Raw genomic sequence first — 27,096 nt, 5'->3', positions numbered from 1 at the left:
TGATATATACATTAGAGATATATGTGGAAAAATCATAAAAAATGTTTTCCTTTAGAAAACCAAATCGTAATATTTTCGTAGATGACGAATTTTTAATACACAGTAACAATTAAGATAAGGTAAGATTTTTAATTTATTTTGTAAATAACATCCTTTTTTTTCTTTATACAATCTTCCTCAATTTTTTTGATATCTTACGTGGTGAATATATTTTTGTCTTAAAAGTAGTGCGGAAAGATTTTTCAATTTTATGAAATTATGTTGTAACAAAAAAATGTTTTTCTGTAGATCAATATGTCACATATTGATTGTAAAAGTGTGAATTTAAATAAATTTAAAATAAAAATTTACTTTTTCATTTTTATGAAGAAGCCCATAAGTGTCACATATAATATTCCTGTAATGTTTCTGTAATATTACATGTAATATTATATCTAGTAATTAATATATCCAACACAGCAGCGAAAGTTTCTTGACAGTTGAAATTAACTTTACTGTAACATTCAGAATTTTTAATTGCGTTTAGTTCCTGTTTAGTATCCCTGACTAAACTGACAGTCGTTCCTACTATAGTGTAGTAGATGCGACTGTTAAATTTGTCCGTCGAAAATTAACAAGACTGTTTAGTTATCAGAACTGAACCGTGAACCGATAGTCGCCTTCACTATTCTCTTCTCTCCGTGTATATAATTATATCAGGAATAATACATTAATGTTTAGATAAGTTTAAATTATTTTTTCTAATTTATGTAAATTTTAGTATATTTTTTTGTAACATTACTGTAACATTACTTAAATATTACTGTTATATTATTTCAGCATTTACTACTGCAATACTACTAGAACATTACAACAATAAAAGAAAATTAAATTAAAAATATTAATTATAACACCATAACATAACATGATAAAATTATATTACTGTAATATTATAATATTAATGTTTCATTATTGTAACATTGCCTGTAACGTTAAAGTAACATTATTATGTAATATTACTGTAATAATATTTTGTAACATTACCTTAGGGCCAATATTTTAATATATTAGATTAAGGTTAATATAATATTAGATTGCATATTCCCAAATAGCACATAGCATTTGAGTTCAATGTTGTGTCAATATTTCATAACAATATTGCAGGGCAATGTTAAGGCAACATTTCCTGGAAATGTTATAATATATAAAAATATAATAATGATAATATTAAAGTAATACTACTGTAAGATTACACTAACATTACGTGCAACTTGCAAAAAAATAGAATTAAAGAATATAAATAAAAAATATAAACATAATACGAATAAAATCTATTTACCTGCGAAGAATAAAATATTTTGGAAATACTTGTCATTTTTGGGAAACTTGTGTAGGAGTTTCCGGCATTCTTCAACTATTTCAAGGTCGAACATCTGACCAACCTGCTTGTCAGAACAGGTAAAATAGTTTACTTTAGATTCTTTAGAATTTTTGAAAGGCTACTCTAATGGAAGTCGCAGGTATTTTAATTCTGTGGATTGGGTCCTGGCCTAACTTCAACAGATGTTATAAGGTTGTCTATATTGTTCAAATTGCCTCCAAATCACTGTTTGGCTTTTTATGAGATTCTCCCCCCCCCTCTTATATTAATATAACAATTGGTGATCTCAGATAACTAAAAAGCCTGCTAAAAAGTGAAAGGCATTTATGATATTTATCCAAAAGTAAAAAAATTTGACATTGAAGTTTTTACAAATGAAAAGCAAATTTATAGCTTATAAATAAATAAGTAAATAAATATAATAATAAATAAATAATAAATGAATATAATAAAAAAATTTAAGAGCTACCATAAGTGTTAGATATTACAGAATGATTTATTAAATCATTATGAAAACTTAGAGATAGAAATTCATTAAATGAAAATAAAATAATGTTTATATGTACATTATTTTCTTATAAAAAAAATAATTCAGTGTACGAGATGGCCGAGTGGTTACATTAATGAATTTGCAATAAGAACAGTGGTGTTCGATACTTCATGGTTACGAATTTTTTCCCATCATAATTTCCATTGTACGTACTATTTACATATTTACATATGTTAATTTATGCAAAATAATCAATAGAATTAGTGAATTAATAGATCTGAAAATTGAAAAATCACAATTTTGGTAATGGTAAAATTTGAAATCGAAGGACAGAAAATTTTTTCTTAAGAGTATATCTCAATGGCCAGACGATTTTTATACAGATCTTCAAAGGAAAAAAGTGAAAAATTATATTTTTAATAGTATAGTTTAAATACTTTATATTATATATTAAAAAACATAATTATATAAAAAAAAATTTAGTTTTTTTTCAAATTGAAAAAATTATTAAAAAAATAATACAACTTTTACGCTATTTATTTACTGTATGTCCTATATCTACAGCCCTGAATGCAATCTCGGCAAACTGAAAAAGGGATCGGTGTGCGGTGTGGATCCCATGGTGTGTACTTCGCGCGGTCCCCTGAGGGGCCTTTGGTGGTGGGGCTCCACACAATAACTCTCTCGCATACTTTCAAGGATTCTCTTTTAAAAATCCCAGCAGCCAATGCTGAAAATTCTAACCGGCATAAGGGGCCAATCGGGGCCCACGTTGGAAATCGCGAGCCGGTTCTCGAGCATATCGTTTTTGTCCTCACGTTTAGTTGCTCTTGCTCACTCGATCCTTACTGAATATCGTATGGTTTTATGTATACACATGTATTTATATATTGACCAAACAAAATTTTCTTAAAATTTGCTCGCTATTCGTTATTACTTCCTAAAAATGCCGGTAGTGCAATAAATTCATCTGTTATTAATCTAATCGCGAAATTCTTATCATTTTATTACTATTTACAATGTTTGTTATCAAAGAAATTTTTCTTTACCTTCTTTTATCAGAGTGACTCAATTATATCACAAAAAATATATAAGACGCTATCAGTATCTTATGAAAAATTGACGCCATGACACGGATGCATTTATTGAGTTTTTAAAGTCATTCTCGAGAAATCCAATATTTGATTGGAATACAAAAAAAAATTTTAAATAGTATTAATTAAATACCCCTTTTCATTTCATTAACCGTATATGAAGAAGGAAAATTTTGCAGTTTAATGCTTTTTAATTGATGCGCGATAAAAGTTTTTATTGAGTCATCAAAAAATTGTGATGTTTTAAAAATTATTCTAGTGATTTTGACGATTCACCGCATTGGGAAAATAATAACAGTGATGACATAAATAATGAGGTGATTGCTTGGATTTTTTTGTCAACTACAGTAGTGCTTCTTTCATATTTTAAATATTCTTCAAAATCAAAATACATTTCAGTTAAACTTTAAAAATGCAATATTTGAATTTAGTGACAAAACTTTTAATATTTAAATTAAAATTATAAAAATGGTTATTAACAACTGTAATAGTAATTAATGTAGTAATTAATTATAAAATTATAGTAATTAACAATAGTTAGTACTAGTAGTTACTAATATCAATTACAATTAATAATAGTTTTTATTTTATTTTCAAATAGTTCGCAATGTTTCGTTTCTAAAAGCATATTTGACAAATGTTCAGCGGGTATATATGCTTAATCTGTGTAAAATCATATAGACTTCCGGTATTTTAAAATTAAGTTGTTCCAAAAATAAATCTCCCTTCAAAAAGTCTATTCATCGTTTGATACCAGTTTATGAAATAATGGCACAAAATAATAATGAAGAAAAAATACAAATTCTTCTTTTTTTTTGTATATCTTTTAATGTGGTCACACACGTGGTCTTAAGATATTATTTCTCTTTTTTTGAAACTTAATCTGAGGTCGATATACATATAGAAACCGCATATTTGTTTTCTCCCACCGAATTCTTATATTGAAACGCAAATACATAACTTTAATAATTTTACAGTGAATTTTATCACGAATTTTAGTCACCAAATTAATTTATTTCAATTATTCTAATTATTAATTAAATAACTTGTATAATCAAAATGTAATTAACAGTTGACGAAATAAATTTTCACATAAAATAGGGATTAATTAGAAAAATATAAAGTTGAAAATTAATGTTACATTTTGTCGAAAATTCGAAAGCATCGACGTTTTAGTAATACTCGGCATAAAGCTTTTCGTTTAATATATTTGCAGAAAAAGGATATATTGTGGAAAACCCTCTTGAAAGTATGAAGAGTGGAAAGGGCCATTAGGATTAGTTGAAAATACAGTGTTTTCTGCAGCGGAATGTGCTTCGAAGTACATGGATCGATGAACTCTCTTGGGATCGCGTTGAATGACCCGGATTGACGTAGGAAGGACAGTTTTATCAAAAATAGAAAGTTGATGAACCAGCACCAAAGACAAGGTGCGAATCCATGACCCAGGTGCAAGAAGAGAGGACCTCGAAAAAATTAGCAAAAAAAGCGCCAAATCTAGACGTCGATGAAAAAAATACAGTTAGCAGAACTTAATCTAGAGAGATAGGTATTCTAAGCGAAAGAGAAATTGTCACCAAACAAGAAATTCAGAAAGGGAAAAATCATGAAAGCTTGAATGAAGAAGAATTTCCAAAGAAGGTAGAAACATTAAAAGGAAAAAAAAGCAGAAGATCAAGTTGTGAGAGATCGACTGGCGTTATGTAAATTCATCCGCCTGCATCTCTTCTCAGTGTGAAGGGCCGGAAAGGAAAGATCTTACCGACTGACCCAGAATTATTCCAACGTTGACCCCAAGTGTGCGGTGGTTTTTCTGAAATGGGACACGGCACAGCCCGAAGCTAAATTAGCCGTGATGTCCAATAAGAGTAAAAGCCAGCCGCAACAGCATCAGCAACACGTGATCAAGCCAGTTGATCAGGTGCCACCGCGTTATCAACCGCCTCCACAACCAAGTTCCGGAATTCTCAAAAATCACCTGCAGCACTTTGTCCCAAGCGCTGCAGTTTCCGCTCCCTCAAGTTCTACTGTTAATCTCAATCATCAGCAACAACAACATCAACAACTACTACATAGAACCAACCTACCCAAAGATGTGCCGAATAAATTCATCCCAAAGGTAGAGCATCAACAACAAACCGGAAACAAGCTACCACAAGGTCAATTTCTTCCATCGAAGATCCTTGGACAAGGTCAATTGTTGTCTACAAATAGTCAGTATCCCGTGAATCCACCTACTACTAGGCAAAGAATCAGCGACGAGGAGTTCCTTAGACTGGGACCCCTGGAGATGCTCAAGTTCGTTAGGAAATCTGAAGGTGACATTACGCGAGTTGCCGCTGAACAAAATCGTCAAATACAAACACTGGTGAGATTCCCTCTAATGATAATACAACTTCCCTTTCCGTAAGCCGTGGGATCTCTCAAAGCTGGGAAGTTATAAATATACAATCTGTATGAGGTTCAAGAAACTTTTAATTAGCCTTTACTTTACCTTACATGCTTCCAAGAAGCCAATTGGGTTTTTCTAAGAATCTTTTTGAACTTAAATTAAAATAATTAATGTTCTGGGAATTTAAAACTTTTTCAATTCGATACGACTAAAATAATTACAGTACGTCTAATCAAGAATTTTCAATTTCGTTGCCTTTTTTGTATTGTACTTTATTCTTATGTATTTATTTCTATCAATAAATACAGTTAGAAATGATTGAATAACGTACAATTTTTTCTATTTTCAGCTCGCTGAACTTCGAACACTTAAGGAAGCGAACCAAAGACTGAGTGACGATAATCAAGAACTTCGGGACCTTTGCTGTTTTTTGGATGATGATCGACAGAAGGGTCGAAAATTGGCACGCGAATGGCAAAGATTTGGACGCTATACGGCCAGTGTTATGCGTCAAGAGGTTTCTGCTTATCAGAATAAATTGAGACAATTGGACAATAAACAACAGGAGTTGATCAAGGATAATTTGGAATTAAAGGAACTTTGTTTGTATCTCGACGAAGAAAGGGGAGGAGGTCAAAGAGATGATGGTGACGGATCAAGTTCTAGTACGAATGCCGAAGAAACAGCATTGCCACGAACGAGACATACGTCTGTTTTTAATGGTATAATTGAGTAATTTTCTAACACATAATAACCTAACGTGTCTACCATAGAAAAACTTCATAGTTAATTACACATTAACTACTTATTTTTTGGAAACTAATAATCCTAATTAAGAAAAAAATTTAATGAGACTTATAATAACCCTACCGAGATAGACTAGATAATTATCTACTAATCACTAAAAAAAATGCAATGTAATCGAAGTGATTTAATCTGTTGTGATAAAAAGAAAATTTTTTATCATACCTTATTAATGTCCAAAACTCTAGTTTGTATAAGTTTTAACCACGAACTTGAAAATATTAAGATTTGGTTTTCTAAAACTCCATTTTATCCCGGAGAGGGATTTTTTTTCTGCTGCATCGATAACAAAAAAGAATTTAAATGTTATTTGTGTTGCCTTCTTTGGAAAATTACAGACCTAATTTTATTCAGAGATTTTAATAGCAGATTAAAAAGATATTTATTTATTAATCTAAGTTGCTTACAAAAGAAAATCTTTGCTTTACCTTTGTTGTTGCGAAAAACTCTTTATAGAAGTTTTAACCACGAACTTGAAAATATTACGATTTGGTTTTCCAACACTCCATTTTATCCTGGAGAGGATTTTTTTCTTCTGCTACATCTGTAACAGAAAAGAATATTAATAATTCTGCTTTGCCTTCTTTGGAAAATTTTTCAGAACTAAGAAAATCTTTGCTTTACCTTTGTTGTTGCGAAAAACTCTTTATAGAAGTTTTAAACACGAACTTGAAAATATTACGATTTGGTTTTCCAACACTCCATTTTATCCTGGAGAGGGATTTTTCTTCTGCTGCATCTGTAACAAAAAAGAATATTAATAATTCTGCTTTGCCTTCTTTGGAAAATTTTTCAGAACTAAGAAAATCTTTGCTTTACCTTTGTTGTTGCGAAAAACTCTTTATAGAAGTTTTAAACACGAACTTGAAAATATTACGATTTGGTTTTCCAACACTCCATTTTATCCTGGAGAGGGATTTTTCTTCTGCTGCATCTGTAACAAAAAAGAATATTAATATTTCTGCATTGCTATCTTTAGAAAAGTACGAAACAAGTTTTTTAAGATATTCCAATGACAAATTAAAAATTTATTTATTTATCTAATCTGCTTACATAAGAAGTGAATGTTTATCTTATCTTTGTTGATGCCCAAAACTATTATTTGTAGAAGTTTTATCTACAAACTTAAAAAAATTACGAATTTTTTCAATCACTTCCACTTTACCCTGGAGAGGGGTTTCCTTTGTTTTGACAACTTTGGAAAATTACGAAACATTTTTTTTTTAAATATTTCAATGACAGATTAAAAAATTATTTATTAATCTATTTTGCTTACATAGAAAAAATATTCTTACCTTATCTTCGGTGGCGCCCAAAAATCTTGTTAGTAGAAATTTTATTCGCGAACTTGAAATGATTACGATTTGGTTCTCCGACACTTCATTTTACCCTGAAGAGGGATTGTCTTCTGCTGCATCTGTAACAAAAAAATGTTAATGATATTTCTCTTCTGCCATCTTTGGAAAATTACAAAATTAGTTATTTTTTGAGAGATTTTAGATAGATTAAAAATTCTATTACTTTTACTCTTACGAATTGTACTCGACAATTAGAAATCATTTGGAAAACTGGGCAGTATAAGACAAATAAAAGTTATGATTTCTTTTTTTAGATCAAACAATGCAGTATTTAAGAAGTTTGGAGCAACGAGTAAAACAATTGGAAGAAGATAAAAGTATTCTTCAAGCTCGAGCCCAAGGATGGGAGGTTGGTCCAGGTGAAGTTTGGGAGAATTCAAATAGTCCAGGTGGGAATCCCTACTTGGGCAGCCGGCCGGAAGCTGTAGTTCGTGCTCTTCAGGTTCTTGAAGTGAGAGAGCAACTTGAAAGAGAAGAGGGACACGATGGAGAAAAGGCATTAGTTCGTGAAATGTGTAATGTATGTAAATTACATGAATAAGAAGGACGATTTTGATTTTTTGGCTTATAGGATAATTAACACTTATTAACCTTTTTTGCAGGTTGTTTGGCGAAAATTGGAGGAAGGTCCTCAAACGAGGCACTAGCAAAAATCCCAGGCTCTAAACAAAAATGAGAGCCATCGGAATTTATAGACATAATTTAGAAATTTTCCCTCCCAAATGCCGTTTATTGCCTGTCAAATAAGGACAGTTACTCTTGCCGTTTTATAGTATTATAAACCTGAATTAATATTTTTTAAGTAAATGAAAGTTTTATTTAAGTCTTTTTATAAAAGAAATTATTGAGAGATTTTTATACGTTTTTACTACGTAAAAACAATATTAACGTTTCCTTAGGAAGATAAAATATTTTTTTTATATGTATAAAGCTTTTTAAGCATTGTTGTTAAATGTAAAAACCGATCGTTATAAAACTATATATTTTTTATTAAATATTGTTTAATTTTTTCAAACTTTCTTCAAAATATTTTTTCCCCACGCATTAAATATTTCTAATAAGAAAAAATTTATTTCAAATTTCTATTTTTGTTTAAAAAGGGGAAATAACAAATTTTTGCTTTTTGGATGTTTAATTTGGCTGGTTAAAGAAGATCTTTTTTAAGATTTTTGATGAAAAGATCGAGTATGTTTTTTGGGAGATAATCCAAGGAAAGGACGAGAAATGAAAATGTGTATTCATTCAAGACTTTCGTGATTTTACTCATGACCTGGGCTTGTTTATTAATTATTCTCAATGTTTACACTGTGAGTCTTTATAAACATCTATCAAAGTTTTTTTCTCTCACCCTCTAAATTTCAACTGTCGTCCCTCTTCATTCTTTGTCCTCGATTGGTGCATTTCTGTCCTTATCTATATGAACCCTTTTTTCAACCCTCTTTCTCGCTCGTTTTTTTAGGAATGTGAAGACGCATATTGAATACGCAACACTACATATATAGAAGAGAGATGTCTATTTTTAAAAGCTCAAAAGATTTTCTCCTTTCAATGCTCTAGTCGAAATTGCCCCAGATATTTTTTTGCAACTTTCAATGAATCTTGACGAACTTTCTTTGATTACTCGATTAAGTAATTTACTTTTTTTATTTAAACAACTTTTTCACTAAAATCTCCCTTCAATGAATGACTATTTTTAAATGTTTAACGTCTTCTATCGTTTTTAATTTCAAGTTAATGCATTTTTCTAACCTCGAAATAGTAAATTCATAATAATGAAACTTGGGATTTTAGAAATAACAATAATAGTTTTAAGAATTAATAGACACAAACATTTTAATTATATTACTTTAAAGATATACCTGTAATAAGAAGGAAATACGTGTTTTATTATAAATATTATTTTATTCTTAATAATAAAAGTCTTGAACGTCTTGAATATTCACAAAAAGATACAGTGATTTACAGGGTCAGGTAGTTGCGATATGTGATATGCACGGTTGGGAAATTCGTCAAATTATGAAGAAAAACACAGAACCACTGGAGGGGGAGTTTTTTTGGTGCAACTTTGCAGCAAGATTGCAGCAAGCTTGCTGTGCAAACTTTCCACAAACTTGCTGTGCAAACTTGCTGCAAGCTTGCAGTGCAAGTTTGCAGCAGTCCAGACATTTCAAGCTTGCTGCAAACTTGCAGAAAGCTTGCACTGAAATTATCTGGGAAGTTTTAACCACGAACTTAAAAATATTACGATTTGGTTTTCTAAAACTCCATTTTATCCTGGAGAGGGATTTTCTTCTGCTGCATCTGTAATAAAAAAGAATAATATTTTGAGGCTAACAGAAATGTTTGCTTTCGTCTAGTAAATTTACAATAACTTATTAAAATTTGATTTCAGTTTTTTTTCTACGTGCATGCGCAGAATTTTCAAATTCGTCTATTGAGCATTCTCCCAAATGAAACTTCCCGCCTACTTTGAATATTAAAAATAACATTTAATGAAAATTTGTAAAAGAAAATTATAATTTCTGAAGTTTCTCTTCATCTTTGAAATATAGAATAAAATAAAATTTGAGTTTTTAAAAGAAGATTAATTCTATCTTTAAATCTCATTAGAAAGAAATTTATTTTAAAAAGTTTAATTAATAATTTCTTAATTTGAAAAGTCGGGACATGATGACGGCACGTGTTGGTCCATAATTACAGTCATAAGCTCTGCGAGAATCTTAAAGATATAATCTCAAAGTGAAAAGGTCGTATGTGTTCGGTGAAAGTGGAAATTTAAGTCACTCACGTTAGAAGCTTGCGCGAGTTCGGACTGAAAAGCGGAAACCCTGGCTCGTAGTGGGGACAGAATCCGCAAGTTTCATGTATTAGAGAGATGCAATCCGTCGGGGATGTGCATCTGCGGAAATATCGCGGAAGACAATGCCAGATTTATTCTTCTTGCTTTTGTTCTTGCCGTTTATATGCTCGCTGGAGCTGCCTTGTTCCAAACATTAGAAGCTGATCTTGAAATTCGTCAGGTATTACGAATTTCTTTAAAAATAATAATCTTTTCATCAAAATTACATCAGTGTGTTAAATTAATAAAAGTGTTTTTCTTATAAGTATAAAATTACTATTTAAATTATTTCCTATTTTAATTGAAACAATCGTTTTATTTAAACTTTCGTTCTAAATTATAAACGATTATTTTAATTTCAAAATTTAAAACTGTTTTGCTTTTTAAGCCATAAAATTACTTTAAGAAATGTAAAAAACATTGAATTAACTTTCAGATTAAAAGCTTTTTGATTAGGTCCAAATTAATATTTTTTTAAAAAAGTTCTTTTTAAATACATATAAACATAAATGTTTAATAAAATTAATTTGTCAGGCCTCTGAATTTTGGAGAATATATAACGCCTTTAAAAAATATCACTTGAGAAATAGTCCTCATGCAATTCAACGTTTACATGAGTTGCTTTATGCTTATGGAAATGCATCGGCAATTGGTATCATCAATAAAAGACGACGTTGGGATTTTTCTGGTAGTTTTCACTTCGTTGGAACCATTGTTTCCACAATAGGTAAGAATATTTCTTTACTTTATTAAAATTTTTAATTGAAAATTTCTTTTTGATCATTTGGATGCAATAACTATTTTTACGTTACTTTTTGGAATAATCCAAAAATGGTGAATCCCATATTTCGAGGAATGTACACCAACTTGTCTTTACATATTTTATTATAATTGTTATTCATTAATTAAAATAAATTCACAATGTTAGAAAGCAATAAAAATTAAAATCCGTAAAATTCTCTGTTAATAACGCGATATATGGTTGTATGTCAAAATTTTGATTTTTCTATTATAATTTATTAAAATATTTTTTGGTTCTTTTTCGTGGAAAAAATTTAGAGTTAAAAAAGAACCTGATTAACCATTTTTATTTTTATTAACATGTTTATGAAAAATTGAAATACTTGTAGTAAGTTCAAGGGGGTTATAAACCCCTATAAATGAAAGAATGCTATTTTAAACGAGGGTGAGAATGCTAATATCTCTTCAGCGACCTAGTCCCGCTCGGCATGCGAAATAACATTTTCACAATGATTTTCACATCTTGAAATAGTACAATCGTAGAGACGACCTAATTTTACATAACTTTTTTTTTACATCAGTCCAATTCTAGAAATACTCATTTTAATTCTTTAAACCTTGAATTTAAAATATTCTTTGAAAGCAATCAAAAAAATTATAATTGAAATTTTCTTTTAAATTAGAAAGTAACTGTCCTGTAATAAGTCTAAAGAAATATTAATATTGAAATCAAAGTAAAAAATGTTGAAATTAAAAAAACAAATTTTTAAATAATTTTTATATCTGTAGGTTATGGAAGTACTGCTCCTCAAACCACTGCTGGAAGAGCTGCAGTAGTTCTTTATGGATTTTTTGGATGTTCAGGTAATTTAAATGAACTTCTAATTCATCTGACCAGAAATGACGCAAGCAAAATCGACATTTTCAGTTGCCACATTTTTTTTGTCATCTTCCCTCTTTTTTTTTGTTTTGTAAACGTAAATTACTTTTTCTGTTCTAAATATAAATATAGTTTTCTTGAAAAAAAATTGTTCTTCTATTTTTTAAATTCATTTTTGTACAAATTAAAATAATATAATATCTAGAATAAAAGAAAATTTTGTTAAAAATATTGAACTTACGCTTTACAATTCATACAAAATTTAAAATATAGTAAAATATAGATGCAAACAAATAATAAAAGAATCATAGGATTAAATAAACGATAAAATTTTAAAAATAATTAATATCATGTTAGAGTAGATTATTTTAAATTTTGACAACAATGCTTACAATGAGTGGACTGCAGGAATTGTTGGAATATTAAGAAATATATTTTACGCGAGATAAATCCATTATTAAGTTGATAACCTTATATATACAAGGCAGCATATAAGATATGTTATAATAGCGAAAGAAAAGATAATGAGAATTACCATAAGAATTGTTATGTAATGATAAGGTTCAAAGTTTGACAATAATAATATTTATTTTAAAATTCAAGCGTGTTTCTATTGCATTAGTATTTGTTTCATATTTTTATAGACCCTAATACCGAGATACACTAGATACTTATCTAGTAATCATTAAAAAATGCAATATAATCGAAGTGATTTAATCTGCTTAGATAAAAAGAAAATTTCCAACATACCTTTGTTGATGCCAAAAATTCTTTATAGGAGTTTTAAACATGAACTTGAAAGTATTACGATTTGGTTTTCCCACACTCCACTTTATCCTGGAGAGGAATTTTGTTCTTTTCTGCATCTATAACAAAAAAGAATTTAAATTATATTTCTATGTTGCCTTCTTTGGAAAATTACAGACCTAATTCTAGACATGAGATAACTGTTAAAACGATAGACAAATAACATTAAATTTGGACAAATGACAACAATGCATAAACGAAGAATGCTTCGAAGATTTTTTTGCGTCCAAAAGACATTTTTAGAATATAAAAAGTTTTTGAGACTCAAAATATATTCTAAAAACGTTTTATAAAATCCATGTCCATTCCCACTGACAAGTATAACGTATATCTATTAAAGAATAAATTTTTGAATGCAGGTGGAATTTTATTCTTTAATCTGTTCCTGGAGCGAATAATTACCTTCTTAGCCTGGATTTTGCGAAGTCTTCATTTGCGACGTTTAAGAAATCGTTTACGACAGACAACTCTTGCCTCAAGACGAAGTATAAGAGGTGGATCAAGTAGAGATGGAAATAAGGGCTCTCTGCCGGATATTCTTGATGACGAGGAAGATGTTGGTTTGGAGCATTGGAAACCAAGTGTTTATTGGGTGATGCTCTATCTTTCATTGGCCTCGTGTGTAATTGCTTGTAGTGCAGCTGCTCTTTATGCTCCATTGGAAGGCTGGACTTACTTCGATGCTATTTACTTCTGCTTTGTCAGTTTTGCAACAATTGGCTTTGGAGATTTTGTCAGCACTCAGCAGACCACTTATCCATATCTCCACCTGTACGTTCAAAACACGAAACTACAGAATGGCACGTAGCGTTCCACTATTAGAGAATTAGAAAACACTCACTTTAAGAAAGTCCTCTGCATCATGATTTTTGTAGTTTGCAATTTTTTTTTTAATCAAAAAGCTTAATATAATAGTCAGCTAGAGTCCTCCCTTCTTTCTTTCTCTCTATAAAGATGCATGCACTGTAAAAACTGGTTTCTTGTATCTCGATATCGATGTCTGTTGTGATTTAGGTTAAGTTGTCAATTCATGGAAAAAGCATTTCACAGAAAAGACGATAAGATTTTGGGGCCAAGAGTAGCGATTTCAATAAAAGGGAATAAAGTACTGGGTTGTGCTTCAAATAATCGAGATCAATTATGGAAAGTAAATTTGTTTACCTTATCATTGATAAAAAATGTAAAGTAATTAACGTTATTTCGGATGACAATGATTTCGATGTAACTAACCTAGAAAGAGAGTTTACATACGAAAAAGCGAATTCGACAAAACTTTGGGTTGACCTAAATAAAACTGAAAAAATTAATTCAGACAGTCAAATTAATTTACTTTTAATTAATAAATCGCTTAATACAACAATTAATAGTGAAAAATCAGATAATTCTGTCGCGGTAAGTAAATAATATGGGAAGTTAGAAAATACGTATTAAGACACTTGTTTTTACAGTGTAAAACGCATAAGCGCGCATGCGTTAAAAAACAAAGACACAAGAGGGGACTTAAGTACACTAGTTGTCTCTCTTTATCAATCTGATGCATCCTATTTTTACAGTACATATGGTCAAAATCGCGAAAAACGAAACTTTTGTAACGTAACAGTCTTTTTAAAACGTTTATAACTTTTAATTGATAAATACAAAAAAATTTATATTCCTATGCAATATTGTTTAAAAAAATATATTTTAAGATGCAAACATAATAATTTATTAATTTCTTGTTATTTAAAAGTTATGGACAAAACAAAAAGACTTTTACGTTACATGCTCCGCGATTTTGACCACATAGTGACGTAGTCTTAGTGAGTGATTTTAGAGTCTAGAAAATTATTTAGAACCACAAATATTTCAATAAACAGGAACATTAAAAACTAAAATTATTGAACTTCGCCTCTAGTAAGTGAATTAATTTAATGTTTGCAGGTACAGAATCGCCAACTTTCTCTTCCTAGTACTAGGATGCTGTTGCATCTATTCTCTATTAAACGTGACGTCGATTGTCATAAAACAGGGACTCAATCTTATAATACAAAAACTTCGTTGCGGATCTCATGGTATGGCTGCTCCACATTTACCAAGAAGAAAATCATCAATAGCGGCAATTTACTATCCGAAAAGAAGATCAACGAAAATTGCCGCAAGAGATTCTATTAGAATTGATGATGAATCAGATAATTCGCGACGAATGTCTGGCGAGTTAATTTCAATGAAAGACTTTCTTTCGGCCAATAAAGTGTCATTAGCAATTATGCAAAAGCAACTTTACGAGACAGCTCAAATGAATAGAGCTGATGATATTCCCGTTGCACCAATACATCAAACAATGTTTAAACCAGGAGCAGTTGGTCCTCTTGCAATTGCTAGTGAAAAATTTGAAGATCATTCCACTGGCCGGTAGCTAATTTGTTGAACAATCACTAGAATGAAGCAATAGAAAACAATTATTGTAAAATAACGCATAATAATTTATGCGCTAAAACGCTTTGTAATAGATGTAAATTTAATGGCTGACAAAAAAAAAATTGTAGCTTGCCAATATTTTTTTAAATGAACTCTAGTCGGAAAAAAAACGACTTTCTAGAATAAGATGTGAATTTTTGCCGTAGCCAACAATTTTTATAAATTAGCGTAGTAAAATTTGATCTCAAAAAAAAGTTTTGATTTATATTTTCTATTCTTTAAAATTACTTTTTTTTACTTTCTTTGATTTAGAAAGTATTTTTATTCTAAAACCAAATTCACCAGTTTTCTTAAAAAAAAAAAAAAATAGGGGAAATTATTGATGATAATAAATAATTTCTTTAATTCACATCGTAAAGTAATTTTATTCCATACGATTGTTACAATATTTTCGTTCGTTTGCTTGTCACGGAAATGGCAAACGTTCCTGCACATGAGAGACGTGTATAATAACGGGTACATTACTACGTGTAAAATAAAATTCTTATTTCGGCGAATTCGCACATGAATGTTTATTTAAACATTACTTTCTCTTTAAAATTGACCCATTTATTTATTTTCTTTCCTTCATTCAACATTTCCTTATCATTTTGAATCGTTTCTATTTGAAATTCACTTTTTCTACGTTTTTTTTTTTTGAGTAAACTTCCAAATGGACAGAAGCATTGCTACAAACTGACATCGAAATGTAGGCAGGAATTCACAAGTTTTCATTTTTATTTTTCAAAGCTGAAATCTAACAAACCATTTTGAAACATGCGTCGATATTATTTTTGTTTAAAATCACAGGAGAAAAAACGACGCGATGCTCAAAATGTTCTAATCAATTTTAGTGAAATTTCACGAGATTCTTTTTCTTTTCGTTATTTTTTTCTATTTATTTATTTCTTTTCTTTGAATGAAATTAAAGAATTCGTGCACATCTTTTTAAGAGAGTAGGAGAAAGTTTCACTTTTGATAATTTTTTTTTTTTTTCTTTGAACTACACCCAAGTTCGGCTTTTTGTGGATATTTTTTTTTCCTTGAACCTATAGGGAGAAGGGGATGAAAGAGACGACACCCTGATTCAAGGGTGAGCGACGACGTTTCGCGTCGACGCCAACAAACTGCGTACCAAATTCCCGTGGGACGGAAAGCTTGCGCTGATTTCTCCGTCACGATTGTATAACCATTTTGATGAACAAATTTCAATAACGGTTATCGGCAGCAGCGTAAAGCACAACCGTCATTTTTTTTATTTATTTCGTGCTGTGCACAAAGCCAAGAGATTCATATCTCGAGAAATTGATAATAAAAACCCACATTTTGCTTAGGGGGGACTCGAGAGTCTCTTCAGCGTATATCGCGCATACGAACAAATTGCTGTCCAATCGAGTCGAATTCATCGTTCATTAAATTAACATTATTAGCCATTACAAAGTTAATATTACTCAAAACCAATTCGTCATTTTGATTGTGTATCGGACGATTTCGATGTCTTGGAACCTGATCCGCTGGCTCCATTAATGACGAATGTTTTTTGCGCTGGTGTTGCAGTAATTTCGCCTAAAATAATGATATCATGTCAAGAAAATTTAAATTAACATTATCAGATTTCGCATTCGATAATTAATTTTCAAAAAGGAGCAAAAAATTATTTTCAAACTAAAAAAAAATAGTTTCAACTAATTTTATGCAAATTCTAATTTAAATAATTGAATTCCTAAGAAATTTTTATTATTCATGAAAAGAATTGAATTGTTACGAAGATTTTACAAAAAACTTTTAAATAATTGTATTTTGTTTGGAAATTTTATGAAAATAGTAGATAATGAAAATCATTAAATTGCGAAAAGTTTTTAAAAATAATTAAATTTTACAAAGAATTCAATTAAAAATTTTTAACAAGAATTGAATTCTTGCGAACGATTTTATTAGAATTTTTTAAAATAATTGAATTTCCAAGAAGAAATTTATTTTTTTTTAAAATAATTGAATTTCCAAGAAGAAATTTATTTTTTTTTTAAATAATTGAATTCTTGTGATGAATATTGTTATTTATGAAAATAATTGAATTTTACAAAAAATTTTATTAGAATGCCTCAAAATAATTGAATTTTTGAGAATAAGTTTGTTATTTATCGAAATAATTGAATTCTTGGGAAAAATTTTATTAAAATCTAAAAGAATAATTGAATTATTTCAAAAAAATTTATTTAAAATTATATTCAAAATATAATTAATTTCTTTCGAACAATTTTATTAAAATATTTGAAAATAATTAAATTCCTGTGAAAAAATGTAATATTTTTGTAAATAATTGAATTCTTCCAAAAAATTTAAAACAAACCTTTCTTTAAATAATTGATTTAAATTTTGCAAAGAATTCGATTAAAATTTTTGACAATAATTGAATGTCTGAGTGGTATTTTATTAAATTTTTTTGGAAAATAATTAAATTCCTAAAAAGCATTTTATTGTTTATGAAAATAATTGAATTCTTGTGATCAATTTTATAAGAATTTTTTTTAATAATTGAATTCTTTTGTGATCAATATTTTTATTTATGAAAATAATTTAATTTTGCAAAGAATTTTATTAAAATGCCTCAATATAATGGGATTTTCGGGAATAATTTTGTTATTTATCTTTAATAATTAAATTCTTTCGAAGAATTATTTATGCAAATAATTCAATTCTTGGGAAGAATTTTATTAAAATTAAAGAATTAATAAAAAAAATTTTTTTAAATAATTGATTTTTTCGAGGAATTGAAATTAAATTTTTAAGAATAATTACATTTTTTGAGCAATTCCTGTGAAATTGTATTAAAAATAATTGAAATCCAGCAATGAATTTTATTATTTATGAAAATAATGGAATAGTTGCAAAGAATTTCATTAAAATTTTCAAAAATAATTGAATTCCTGAGAAGAATTTTATTATTTATGAAAATAATTGAATTATTGCGAAGAATTTTATAAAAAAGTTTTAAACAACTAATTCTTTTTGAAAAAATGTATGCAAATTCTATTTTTAATAATTGGATTCCTGTGAAATTTTCATTATTTTAGAAAATAATTAAATATTCGTGTAAAACTTTGTCAAAATTGTTTTTAAATAATTGAATTCTTTTCGGGAATCTTATTAAAATAATAGATATACAAATTGTTGAATTAAGAAAAATATTTGAAAATAATTGAAATTTTGCAATGAATTTTATTAAAATTTTTAAAAATAATTAAAATTGTATTATTATTGAAAATAAATGAATTTTATTATTTTTGAAAATAATTTAATTCTTGTAATGAATATTGTAATTTATGAAAATAATTGACTTCATCCAAATGATTTTATTATTTATGAAAATAATTAAATCCCTGAAAGGAATTTTAAAATTAATGAAAATAATTGAATAGTTGCTAATAATTTTATTAGAAATTTTCAAAAATAATTGAATTCCTGAGAAGAATTTTATTATTTATGAAAATAATTGAATTATTGCGAAAAATTTTATTAAAATGTTTGAAAAGAATTGAATTTCTGTGAAAAATTTTGTTATATTTTAAATAATTGAATTTTAGTGGAAAACTTCATCTGTAACAATAATTGAATTTTTCGTTTCATTAATTTAAAATAGTATTAAAAATAATTGAAATTCTTCGATGAGTTTTATTATTTATGAAAATAATTGAATTTTGGATGAATTATATCATTTTTTTTTTAAATAATTGAATTCTTTTACGAAATTTGATGAAAATACTAAATATTGAATATAATTGAATGTCGAATATTTTTTGCAAATAATTGAATCGTTTTAAAGAATTTGAGACTTTAATTTTTAAGAAGTTTTTTTATTTCTAGTATTAGCGAATTTAAAGTAGTGGAAATTCTCAAAGAAGCAGAAATAGTAGCTTTTAGTGGATGAAGTCTAAAAAAAAGTACCCAAATAGTAGCATAACGTAAAAAAAGTAGTAAATAATAGGTTTTAGTAGATAAGTGCGAAGCCTGAATTATAGGAATTAAAAATATTAATTAAAATTTTCATGGAAAAATAATTGATTCAATTTCTTAGATTAAATAACAAAAAGTTGCTGATACTCACTTTACTGGCATATTGTTTGTGACACCATTGGCATCCTTGGGGTGTTGTCGTAACACTTCCCACAGTTTGACTAAAAGTAGAATTCGGCAAGCCGGGAATGTCCGTTTCCTTATGACGATTACTCGGTGGCAATGCAGCACCAGGATGATTTTTCATAATGTGTGCTTTTCGTTTGCTGCTACTCTTGTAAACCTAAGAAAAAGAGTTTTTGTTTCTTATCAATAGAACATTAAAACATTAATTTTATCGATTTTATTATAATCAAGACATTAAGAATTAAAATTTTGTAGGTGGAATTTAAAAATAAAACTTCAGATGTAGCGAAAGAATTGATGACATACCTTTTCACAATACTGACAATAATAATCTCTCGTTTGTCTTAAAATTGGTAAATTAAGTTCAGGTACAGATTCTGGCGGAACATCCGGATGTCTTTTTGCCAGATGATTAACGAGCATACCTCGTCTTTTAAAGCCAACCAAACATTGATGACATTTGTATACAAATCGATCATACTCGGTTGGATTGACCTTTGGCACAAATTTTTTAACTTGATTAATTGGCGACGTTGCTTCTTTATTTGATTTTTGGGAATTATGCATTCTCGTCACATGTTCCTTTAGTTTGTCCTTTCTTTTAAATCGTTTTCCACAAATAGCGCATTGAAATTCTCTGAATAAGGGAAAATTATTTTTTTTTACTGAAGAAAATTTAAACACAGTTTAATAAAATTGTAAAATAATCTCACCTGTGATCTGAATGACGTAGTAAATGCATTCGTAATTTATCGACAGTGGGAAAACGTTTCACGCAAAAGGTACATTTATGTTTTCGTTCACAATGATGAGCTCTAATGTGTTTTCGAATAACGGAATATTTTGTAAAATTTCGCTGGCAGTGAGGGCAAGTAAATGTATCGTCCTGATTTCTATGCGACTCAACATGATCTTTAAGCATCAAAATTTGATCGAATAATACTTTACACATTGGACATTCGAACATTTGTTTCTCTTCTAAAAATACAAAAAAAAAAAATTGTTATTTTTTTTATTATAATATTGTAGAATATATAATAATTGAATCTCAAAAACTTACTTCTGTGTGTCTTTAGATGACAGGAGAGAGCCGAATTATTCATAAATCGTTTAAAGCAAATATTGCATGGCAGTGGTTTTTGGTCCTCAGCGCCGTGGACTAAACAATGTTGTTGGAGTCGAACTTTAGTGGCAAAACGTTTATAGCACATTGAGCATTTATAGGTAGCCGAGGTAGTGGCATTTGTAATTTTTTTCATTGGTAATTTTCCATGTTCAGAAACATGTTTAATAAGCTCGTTTTGTTTTTCAAATTTTACCCCGCACTCAGGGCAAACGACAAATTTACATCCATTTTCAAAACTATTCACATTGTGCGATATTTTATGAAGATCAAACAATGATTCTTTATTGAATGTCAAATTACATACTGAACATTTCCATTCGGAATTTTGACCAGAATTTTCCTTTCCCTTCTTCTTGTTGTCAGTCTCACGTAAATTATCATTTTGACAAATTTTTTTATGTCGACAAAGATTATTTGGATATAAGAAATTTTCACCACATTTAGAACATTCGTAATGTGATGTCTTATTATTTGGATGTATTAATAAATGACGTTTTAAACTGTAACTACGGGAAAATACTTTCGAACAATGTGGACAGGAGTAGAGAATTTTCTGATCATTGACGACTTTAAATAGTTTACTGTAAATGAAAATAAATAAAAAATATTATTGCTAATTATAGAAAATTAGTATTTAAGTTATGGTGATATAATGATTCTTACTTGGAAGCGATGTGAAGCTTCCTGCGTTTACTTCTAGCTTTTGTTTCACTACGAGGACTATCGTGGACATTCAAGTGACTTTGTAAGGTTCCTGAAGTTGGGAAGAGACGATTACATTCGAAACAAGGCCATGAATCAGAGCTAGTTTCTAAATAGTGGAAATTAAAAAAAATTAGATAAAACTATAAAATATGAAGATATCGATAACTCCGAGTTCATGTTTTATAATAATTAAAGATTACCGAGTAATAAAATCATTTACAAGAACTTTTAACTAAAATTATTCTTTAAATCGATCATTTTTAATAAATATTAGAAGATAAAAACTTAAAATAATTAATTAAAATTAATTTCAAAATTCAATTATTTTTTAAAATTCAAGCTATATTGCTTTTAATATTCAATTATTATTATCTAAAATCTTAAATGAAATTAATTTTGAAATCAATTTCTTCTGTTTTATGGCATTTAGCTTCATTATTTTTCGGCTCTTCAAAAACACTTTACTTATTTAACAGTCTTCACCCTTTGGTTAAAAATAAAAAATTATTAAAAATTATCAAAAATTCGAAAATCCGAATTTCTTAAAATTCAACATTTTTTCTCCTCTTTTATGGCATTTAGTTTCATTATTTTTGGGCTCCTCAAAAATACTTTACTTATTGAATAGTCTCCACCCTTTAGCAAAAAATCAAAAATTATTAAAAATGATCAAAAATTCAAGAAATGTTTTATTAAAATTTTTTTAAATAATTGAATTTCTGTGAAGAATGTTATTATTTATGAAAATAATTGAATTTTTGTGAAGAAGTTTGTTAAATTATTTTTCAAAAAGAATTGAATTTCTAAAAAGAATTTTTGTATAATTTAAAAAAGCTAATTAATTTTTAGAGGAATTTTAATAAAAAATTTCGAACATGATTCTTTTCTCTAAAATATTAAAAATAATTCTAAAATAGTATTATATACATACCGTTTGTATTTTCTGAATCAGCCTCGAGAATTTTTAAATTTCTCTTCTTGGCGTACTCTGGATTTAGACCGGCTCTCAATTCCTCCTTCGGTAAAATATCCCTTGTGGTGAGAAACATAATACCTTCATTTTGCTGGCAAATCATTAAATTCTGATCTTTATAAGTCAACGCTGGACGAACGAAACGCATCCAATTTGATGTATCTAAAAATCAAAGTGGTATTAAAAAAAAGAACTTTATAAAAAAAAATGTATTTAAATATATTAAAAAGAGGACTCACTCTCATTGGAAACATCGATTTTGAAGAAATCACCGTCTTCATTTTCGAACAATAATGGTAAAACATTAGTAAACGGAGTGCCATCATAGGCACACAAAATACCTTCAATTGGACCAAATTGTGTTCGTTTACGAATAATTTTCTTCGCAAAAACACCAAATTCCTGTTGTGATAAATCGTTTGAATTTAATTTATTAATTGATAAATAAGAACTAGGAAGTGTTGCTATTGCTCGCGAAGGAACTGGTTGATCGGCAATTGTCTGAACATTATGTGACGTACAACCATCTTCATCAGCACAAATTGCATCACACTCTGTACACCCTAAAAAAATAATAACATCGTTTTAATTATAAAAATTTATAACTAAATCAGGGTGTCTACTATTTTTGTTCAAGAAAATTCCCGATTATTTTCCGGCTTTGTCCTAATTTTTCCCGGTTTTTTTTCTCATCAAATTTAAATTTATTTGATTTCGAACATAAAATATTGTGCAAATATTTTTCTTCTTTTTCTAAAATAAAATAATAATTTTGTTAAAAATAATTGTGATTCATAAACAAAAATAATGCAAAATAAATCAATTTTCTATTTCTTAATCACAGTTGTTTAACAATTTTCTAATTTTCCTTAGAAGTAAAGAACAAAAATCTGCATAATTTCAATTTGACAAAACATAATGATTAACATAATATTGTTTAAATTATTGAAATTTTGACAAGAAGTTTATGTCAATTTTTGACAATAATTTAATTCTTGAGAAGAATTTCGCTACCTATTTATGAAGATAATTTAATTATTAACGAGAATTTTATAAAAATTTCGAAAATAATTTATTTTTTGTAAAGTATTTTATTAGTTTTCAAAAAAAAATTGAATTCTTGTGATAAATTTTGATATTTATGAAAATAATTGAATTTTGGAAAAGAATTTTATTAAAATTCCTTTAAATAATATTGATTTTATGGGGAGAATTTTGTTGTTTAGCAAGATAATTGAATTCTTTTGCAGAATTACTCAAAAAATTTTTTGAAAATAATTGATTTCCTGAGACGAATTAAAAGTTATTTATGAAAATAATTGAATCATTGCAACGAATTTTAATATTTTATTGAATAATTGAATGTTTCTTAAATTTGAATTCTTTCGTCAAATTTTAATAAAATTTTGTAAGAATAACTGCATTTTTCGAGGAATTTATTTAAAATTTTGTCGTGAAAATAATTGAATTCCTAAATGAAATTTTATTATCTATGAAAATCATTGGATTCCTGAGAAACTTTTATTTTTGATGAAAAGAATTGAATTCCTATAAAGATTTTACAACAAATTTTTAAATAATTGAGAATTCTGTTTGGAAACTTTATGAAAATAGTAGATATTGAAAATTATTGAATAGCGAAAAGTTTTTGAAAATAATTAAATTTTATAAAGAATTTATAATTAAAATTTTTTTAAATAATTGAATTTCCAAGAAGAAATTTATTATTATTAAAAATAATTGAATTCTTGTAATGAATATTGTTGTTTAAGAAAATAATTGAATTTTGCAAAGAATTTTATAAAAATTTTCAAAAGTAATTAAATTTCTGTGAAGAAAATTTTATTATTCATGAAAATAAATAAATTATTGCAACGAATTTTATTATTTTATTGAATAATTGAATGTTTCTTAAATTTGAATTCTTTCGTCAAATTTTAATAAAATTTTGTAAGAATAACTGAATTTTTTGAGGAATTTATTTAAAATTCTGTAGTGAAAATAATTGAATTCCTAAATGAAATTTTATTATCTATGAAAATAATTGAATTCATAAATGAAATTTTATTATTTATGAAAATAATTGAATGTTTTCGTAGAGTTTAATCAAAAATTTTTTTCAATAATTAAATTTTTTGATAAGTTTTATGAAAATACTGAATATTGGAAATTATTGTAATGCGAAAAACTTTTAGAAATAATTGAAATTTTTGCAATGAACTTTATTCAAATTTTTTTGAAAATAATTGAATTTTTGGCGAAAAATTTTGCTATTTATAAAAATAATTAAATTCTTGACGAAATATTCGTTAAAATTTTTTTAAAATAATTGAATTTCTCGAAGAATTTTATTACTTTTGAAAATAATAATATCTATAAAAATTGAAATAAAAATCGATTTAAAAAAAAAATTAAAATAATAAAACTTTTTTTAAATTTAATTTGGCTATTTCCCGATTAGTAGACACCCTGTAAAATGAAAATTCATTAAAATTTACTTTATAAAACTTACAATAAGTCTTTTTATCATTTATCTGTCGTTTAGAACGACGAACAATTTTTTTTGGCGTCTCCTCATCTTTCGATTCTAAAAGATTGTCAACAATTTTCATTGTATTTTGAACCTTATCAGGTTCAACTGTTGAACACAAATCGATATCCTCGTTTGAATTAAGTGTTTGCATTGGACTTGGAATGTAGGTTTCGTTTATTTCTAAATTTTCCGTTTTAAATGAATTCATAACACTTATTTGATCATCGTGCATGACAAGAAAATCGCGAGTCAATGCAAAATCAGAACCCGTTAACATCAACGGTGGTGCGGATGGTTCTAATTCAGAATTTCCACTTTGCATTAAAATCAATTCATTTCCAGGTACAAGGACTTCTTCACTATTTGATTCAACAAAATCTGTTGTATTCTCATTTTGTGGAATGCTTGGCGAAGTATTTTCATCATTTAATTCGGTGACAAAATTAATATTCGTTCTTGCATTTGTTTCTGATGATGAATTTAATGATGATGATGATGATGATGATGGGGAATTTTGTAGAACAACAACGGAATTTTGAAATGGCGATGGTGGTAATTGAACGGGAGTCGGTGAATATCTTGCGGCTGAACTCATATTTGGATCGTGTGGACTTACACGATGTTCGAATTCAGAGAGTGGTGACGATGCTCTTGGTGAATAGGAAACTGGCTCATACACCGAAAACATACGAGCGTAGTCTCGCGTTTGATCTTCAACATACTCGACCTGTAAAATAAAAAACAAAAATACTATTTTCTTCTGGAAAAATAAAAAATAAAATTTTTAAAAAATTTGTTAGTTAACTTACTGTTAGAAAGAGTAATTTGTTGTTCATCTTCTTGCGCTGTTCACAAAGAGGCGATGGTACATTATTGTCGGATGACCATGTTTCGTCGGATGTTTTTTCAATTGATGCCATCTCCAGATTTTCGCCAGGGGCCCCTTCAGGAGGGGCCCTTGGGTCCATTGTTTTTTTAATTTTCCACAAAATTTATGGAATAACTTTTCATTTCTTTCTGTGAACAAATAAATAATTATTTTTCAAATTCTAAAGCGTTCCGAAGAAACGAACTTAAGAAGCAAATAATTTTATGAATATTTTTGTAGACTTTGCACTCGATAATTAATTTTTAAAAAGTAGCTTTCAAACTAAAAAAAGTAGTGAAAAAGTTGCTATCGAGAAAGATATGAAAAATAATTGAATTTCGAATATTTTTTGAAAATAATTAAATTGTTTTAAAGAACTTGACTATAATTTTTGAGAATAATTTTTTGATTTTTAGTATTAGCGAATTTAAAGTAGTGGAAATTCTAAAGAAAAACAGAAATAGTAGCTTTTAGTGGTTGAAATCTAAAAAAAAGTTAAATTTTATACCTAAATTCAAACTCTCTGTTTAATTATGAAAAATTATAATCTTCTTTTAATTATTTCAAATTTAATGAAGAACTAATTGTCAGTTGTTAATATTGAAATTTAATTCCTTTTGTGTATTTTCATTCAAAAAATTACAAACATAACCTAAGATTTTTTGCATGAGCGATTTTTTTCTCCTATAAAAACAATTTACAGGAAATTAAAACCACTGACAAGTGTTGATTGAAATGTGAAAATGAAAACTCAGAAATATTGAGTTCCGTCACATTTAAACATTTCACTAATATGATCGATTAAAAAAAAATTTATTTCTGTGAATAACGTGTTTTCTATCTGTTTTTATTCAGAATAAGAGAAATTTATTTAGCTTTCGAAACATTGAAGTTAAAAAAAAGTAAACTTATTTATTGCACGAGTATTTGTATGTATTTAAATTTTTAACTATTATTTATGTTTCATGATGTGTATACATAATATATATTTGTAAATAACAAAGTGATTGTATGAAGGAATTTTGTTTTATTATTTATTTCCTTCATGTTAAATTTTTAACAATAAAAAATATAAACACTTTTGAATTTTGTCATGTTCTAATAGAAAACGCAACAATGCCCTCTGAAAATGAACAATGTTTCTAGGTCAATGTTGTCTTGTCCTTGTAAAAAAAAACTGTTGGCATGCAATTTGGTATACGATTAAGTGAATTGAATTAGTGAAGACTGAATAATAAATAATGACGTAAACACTTACATTTACGATATACACAAAATCCTGTCATTGAATAACAAAGACACACAAGACGAAAGAAAAAAAAAGGAACGAAGATCAGAAAAAAAACAATATTACAAATTTAATTCTTTAGAGGGAGATTGTCTTTTTTATAAGAAACAACACTAACAAGTAGAAAGTCAATAATAAACAACGTTTTAGTTTGCATTTCACTTGAATGATTACTGTTTATCAAGTAATTATAGACAAGTATGTATTGATAAATAAAATACGTTTCTCGTCAGCTGCTGAAAACTGCTGATAAACTAAGAAC

General features: G+C 27.9%; 3 protein-coding genes across 6 annotated transcripts; 2 read left to right on the top strand and 1 right to left on the bottom strand.

The window, feature by feature from the left end:
- The first annotated feature begins 1,416 nt into the window (after nucleotides 1-1,416).
- On the top strand, nucleotides 1,417-8,458 carry LOC122498703 (coiled-coil domain-containing protein 85C). 4 transcript variants are annotated; one of them, XM_043606560.1, is made up of 6 exons: nucleotides 2,477-2,802; nucleotides 3,204-3,261; nucleotides 4,161-5,312; nucleotides 5,686-6,058; nucleotides 7,753-8,018; nucleotides 8,101-8,458. In XM_043606560.1, the coding sequence occupies exons 3-6, from the start codon at nucleotides 4,800-4,802 to the stop codon at nucleotides 8,143-8,145; spliced, it is 1,197 nt and encodes a 398-aa protein (XP_043462495.1). In that variant the 5' UTR covers nucleotides 2,477-2,802; nucleotides 3,204-3,261; nucleotides 4,161-4,799; the 3' UTR covers nucleotides 8,146-8,458. The 4 variants fall into 4 exon arrangements, with proteins under 4 accessions (XP_043462497.1, XP_043462495.1, XP_043462496.1 ...); XM_043606562.1 differs by lacking the exons at nucleotides 2,477-2,802; nucleotides 3,204-3,261 and adding an exon at nucleotides 1,417-1,437; XM_043606561.1 differs by lacking the exon at nucleotides 3,204-3,261.
- A 1,711-nt stretch (nucleotides 8,459-10,169) lies between these two features.
- On the top strand, nucleotides 10,170-15,490 carry LOC122498702 (potassium channel subfamily K member 13-like). Its single transcript, XM_043606558.1, has 5 exons — nucleotides 10,170-10,518; nucleotides 10,872-11,064; nucleotides 11,868-11,942; nucleotides 13,125-13,536; nucleotides 14,686-15,490. The coding sequence occupies exons 1-5, from the start codon at nucleotides 10,390-10,392 to the stop codon at nucleotides 15,158-15,160; spliced, it is 1,284 nt and encodes a 427-aa protein (XP_043462493.1). The 5' UTR covers nucleotides 10,170-10,389; the 3' UTR covers nucleotides 15,161-15,490.
- A 77-nt stretch (nucleotides 15,491-15,567) lies between these two features.
- On the bottom strand, nucleotides 15,568-27,093 carry LOC122498701 (PR domain zinc finger protein 10-like). Its single transcript, XM_043606556.1, has 11 exons — nucleotides 26,805-27,093; nucleotides 25,488-25,695; nucleotides 24,658-25,405; nucleotides 22,385-22,708; nucleotides 22,104-22,307; nucleotides 21,131-21,278; nucleotides 20,402-21,048; nucleotides 20,055-20,319; nucleotides 19,648-19,978; nucleotides 19,307-19,498; nucleotides 15,568-16,767 (listed from the first exon to the last, which is right to left on the bottom strand). Exons 2-11 carry the CDS (start codon nucleotides 25,644-25,646, stop codon nucleotides 16,555-16,557), a joined length of 3,231 nt encoding a protein of 1,076 aa, XP_043462491.1. The 5' UTR covers nucleotides 25,647-25,695; nucleotides 26,805-27,093; the 3' UTR covers nucleotides 15,568-16,554.
- Between the last annotated feature and the right edge of the window lie 3 nt (nucleotides 27,094-27,096).

This window comes from Leptopilina heterotoma, unplaced genomic scaffold (assembly GCF_015476425.1).
Source record: "Leptopilina heterotoma isolate Lh14 unplaced genomic scaffold, ASM1547642v1 Lhet_157, whole genome shotgun sequence".
NCBI lineage: Eukaryota > Metazoa > Arthropoda > Insecta > Hymenoptera > Figitidae > Leptopilina > Leptopilina heterotoma.
Note: the sequence above shows the minus strand (reverse complement) of the source record. Positions and strands in the feature narration are given on the sequence as shown.

Excerpts from the sequence above, each read along its gene's own strand:
- LOC122498703 (XM_043606562.1), top strand. The coding sequence starts at position 4,800 with ATGTCCAATAAGAGTAAAAGCCAGCCGCAACAGCATCAGCAACACGTG. Across the intron at positions 5,313-5,685 it reads ATCGTCAAATACAAACACTG|CTCGCTGAACTTCGAACACT; the intron begins GTGAGATTCCCT and ends TTCTATTTTCAG. Across the intron at positions 8,019-8,100 it reads TAGTTCGTGAAATGTGTAAT|GTTGTTTGGCGAAAATTGGA; the intron begins GTATGTAAATTA and ends CCTTTTTTGCAG.
- LOC122498701 (XM_043606556.1), bottom strand. The coding sequence starts at position 25,646 with ATGGACCCAAGGGCCCCTCCTGAAGGGGCCCCTGGCGAAAATCTGGAG. Across the intron at positions 20,320-20,401 it reads TCATCTAAAGACACACAGAA|AAGAGAAACAAATGTTCGAA; the intron begins GTAAGTTTTTGA and ends TTGTATTTTTAG. Across the intron at positions 19,979-20,054 it reads CTACGTCATTCAGATCACAG|AGAATTTCAATGCGCTATTT; the intron begins GTGAGATTATTT and ends TCCCTTATTCAG.
- LOC122498702 (XM_043606558.1), top strand. The coding sequence starts at position 10,390 with ATGTGCATCTGCGGAAATATCGCGGAAGACAATGCCAGATTTATTCTT. Across the intron at positions 11,065-11,867 it reads AACCATTGTTTCCACAATAG|GTTATGGAAGTACTGCTCCT; the intron begins GTAAGAATATTT and ends TTATATCTGTAG. Across the intron at positions 11,943-13,124 it reads TGGATTTTTTGGATGTTCAG|GTGGAATTTTATTCTTTAAT; the intron begins GTAATTTAAATG and ends TTTTGAATGCAG.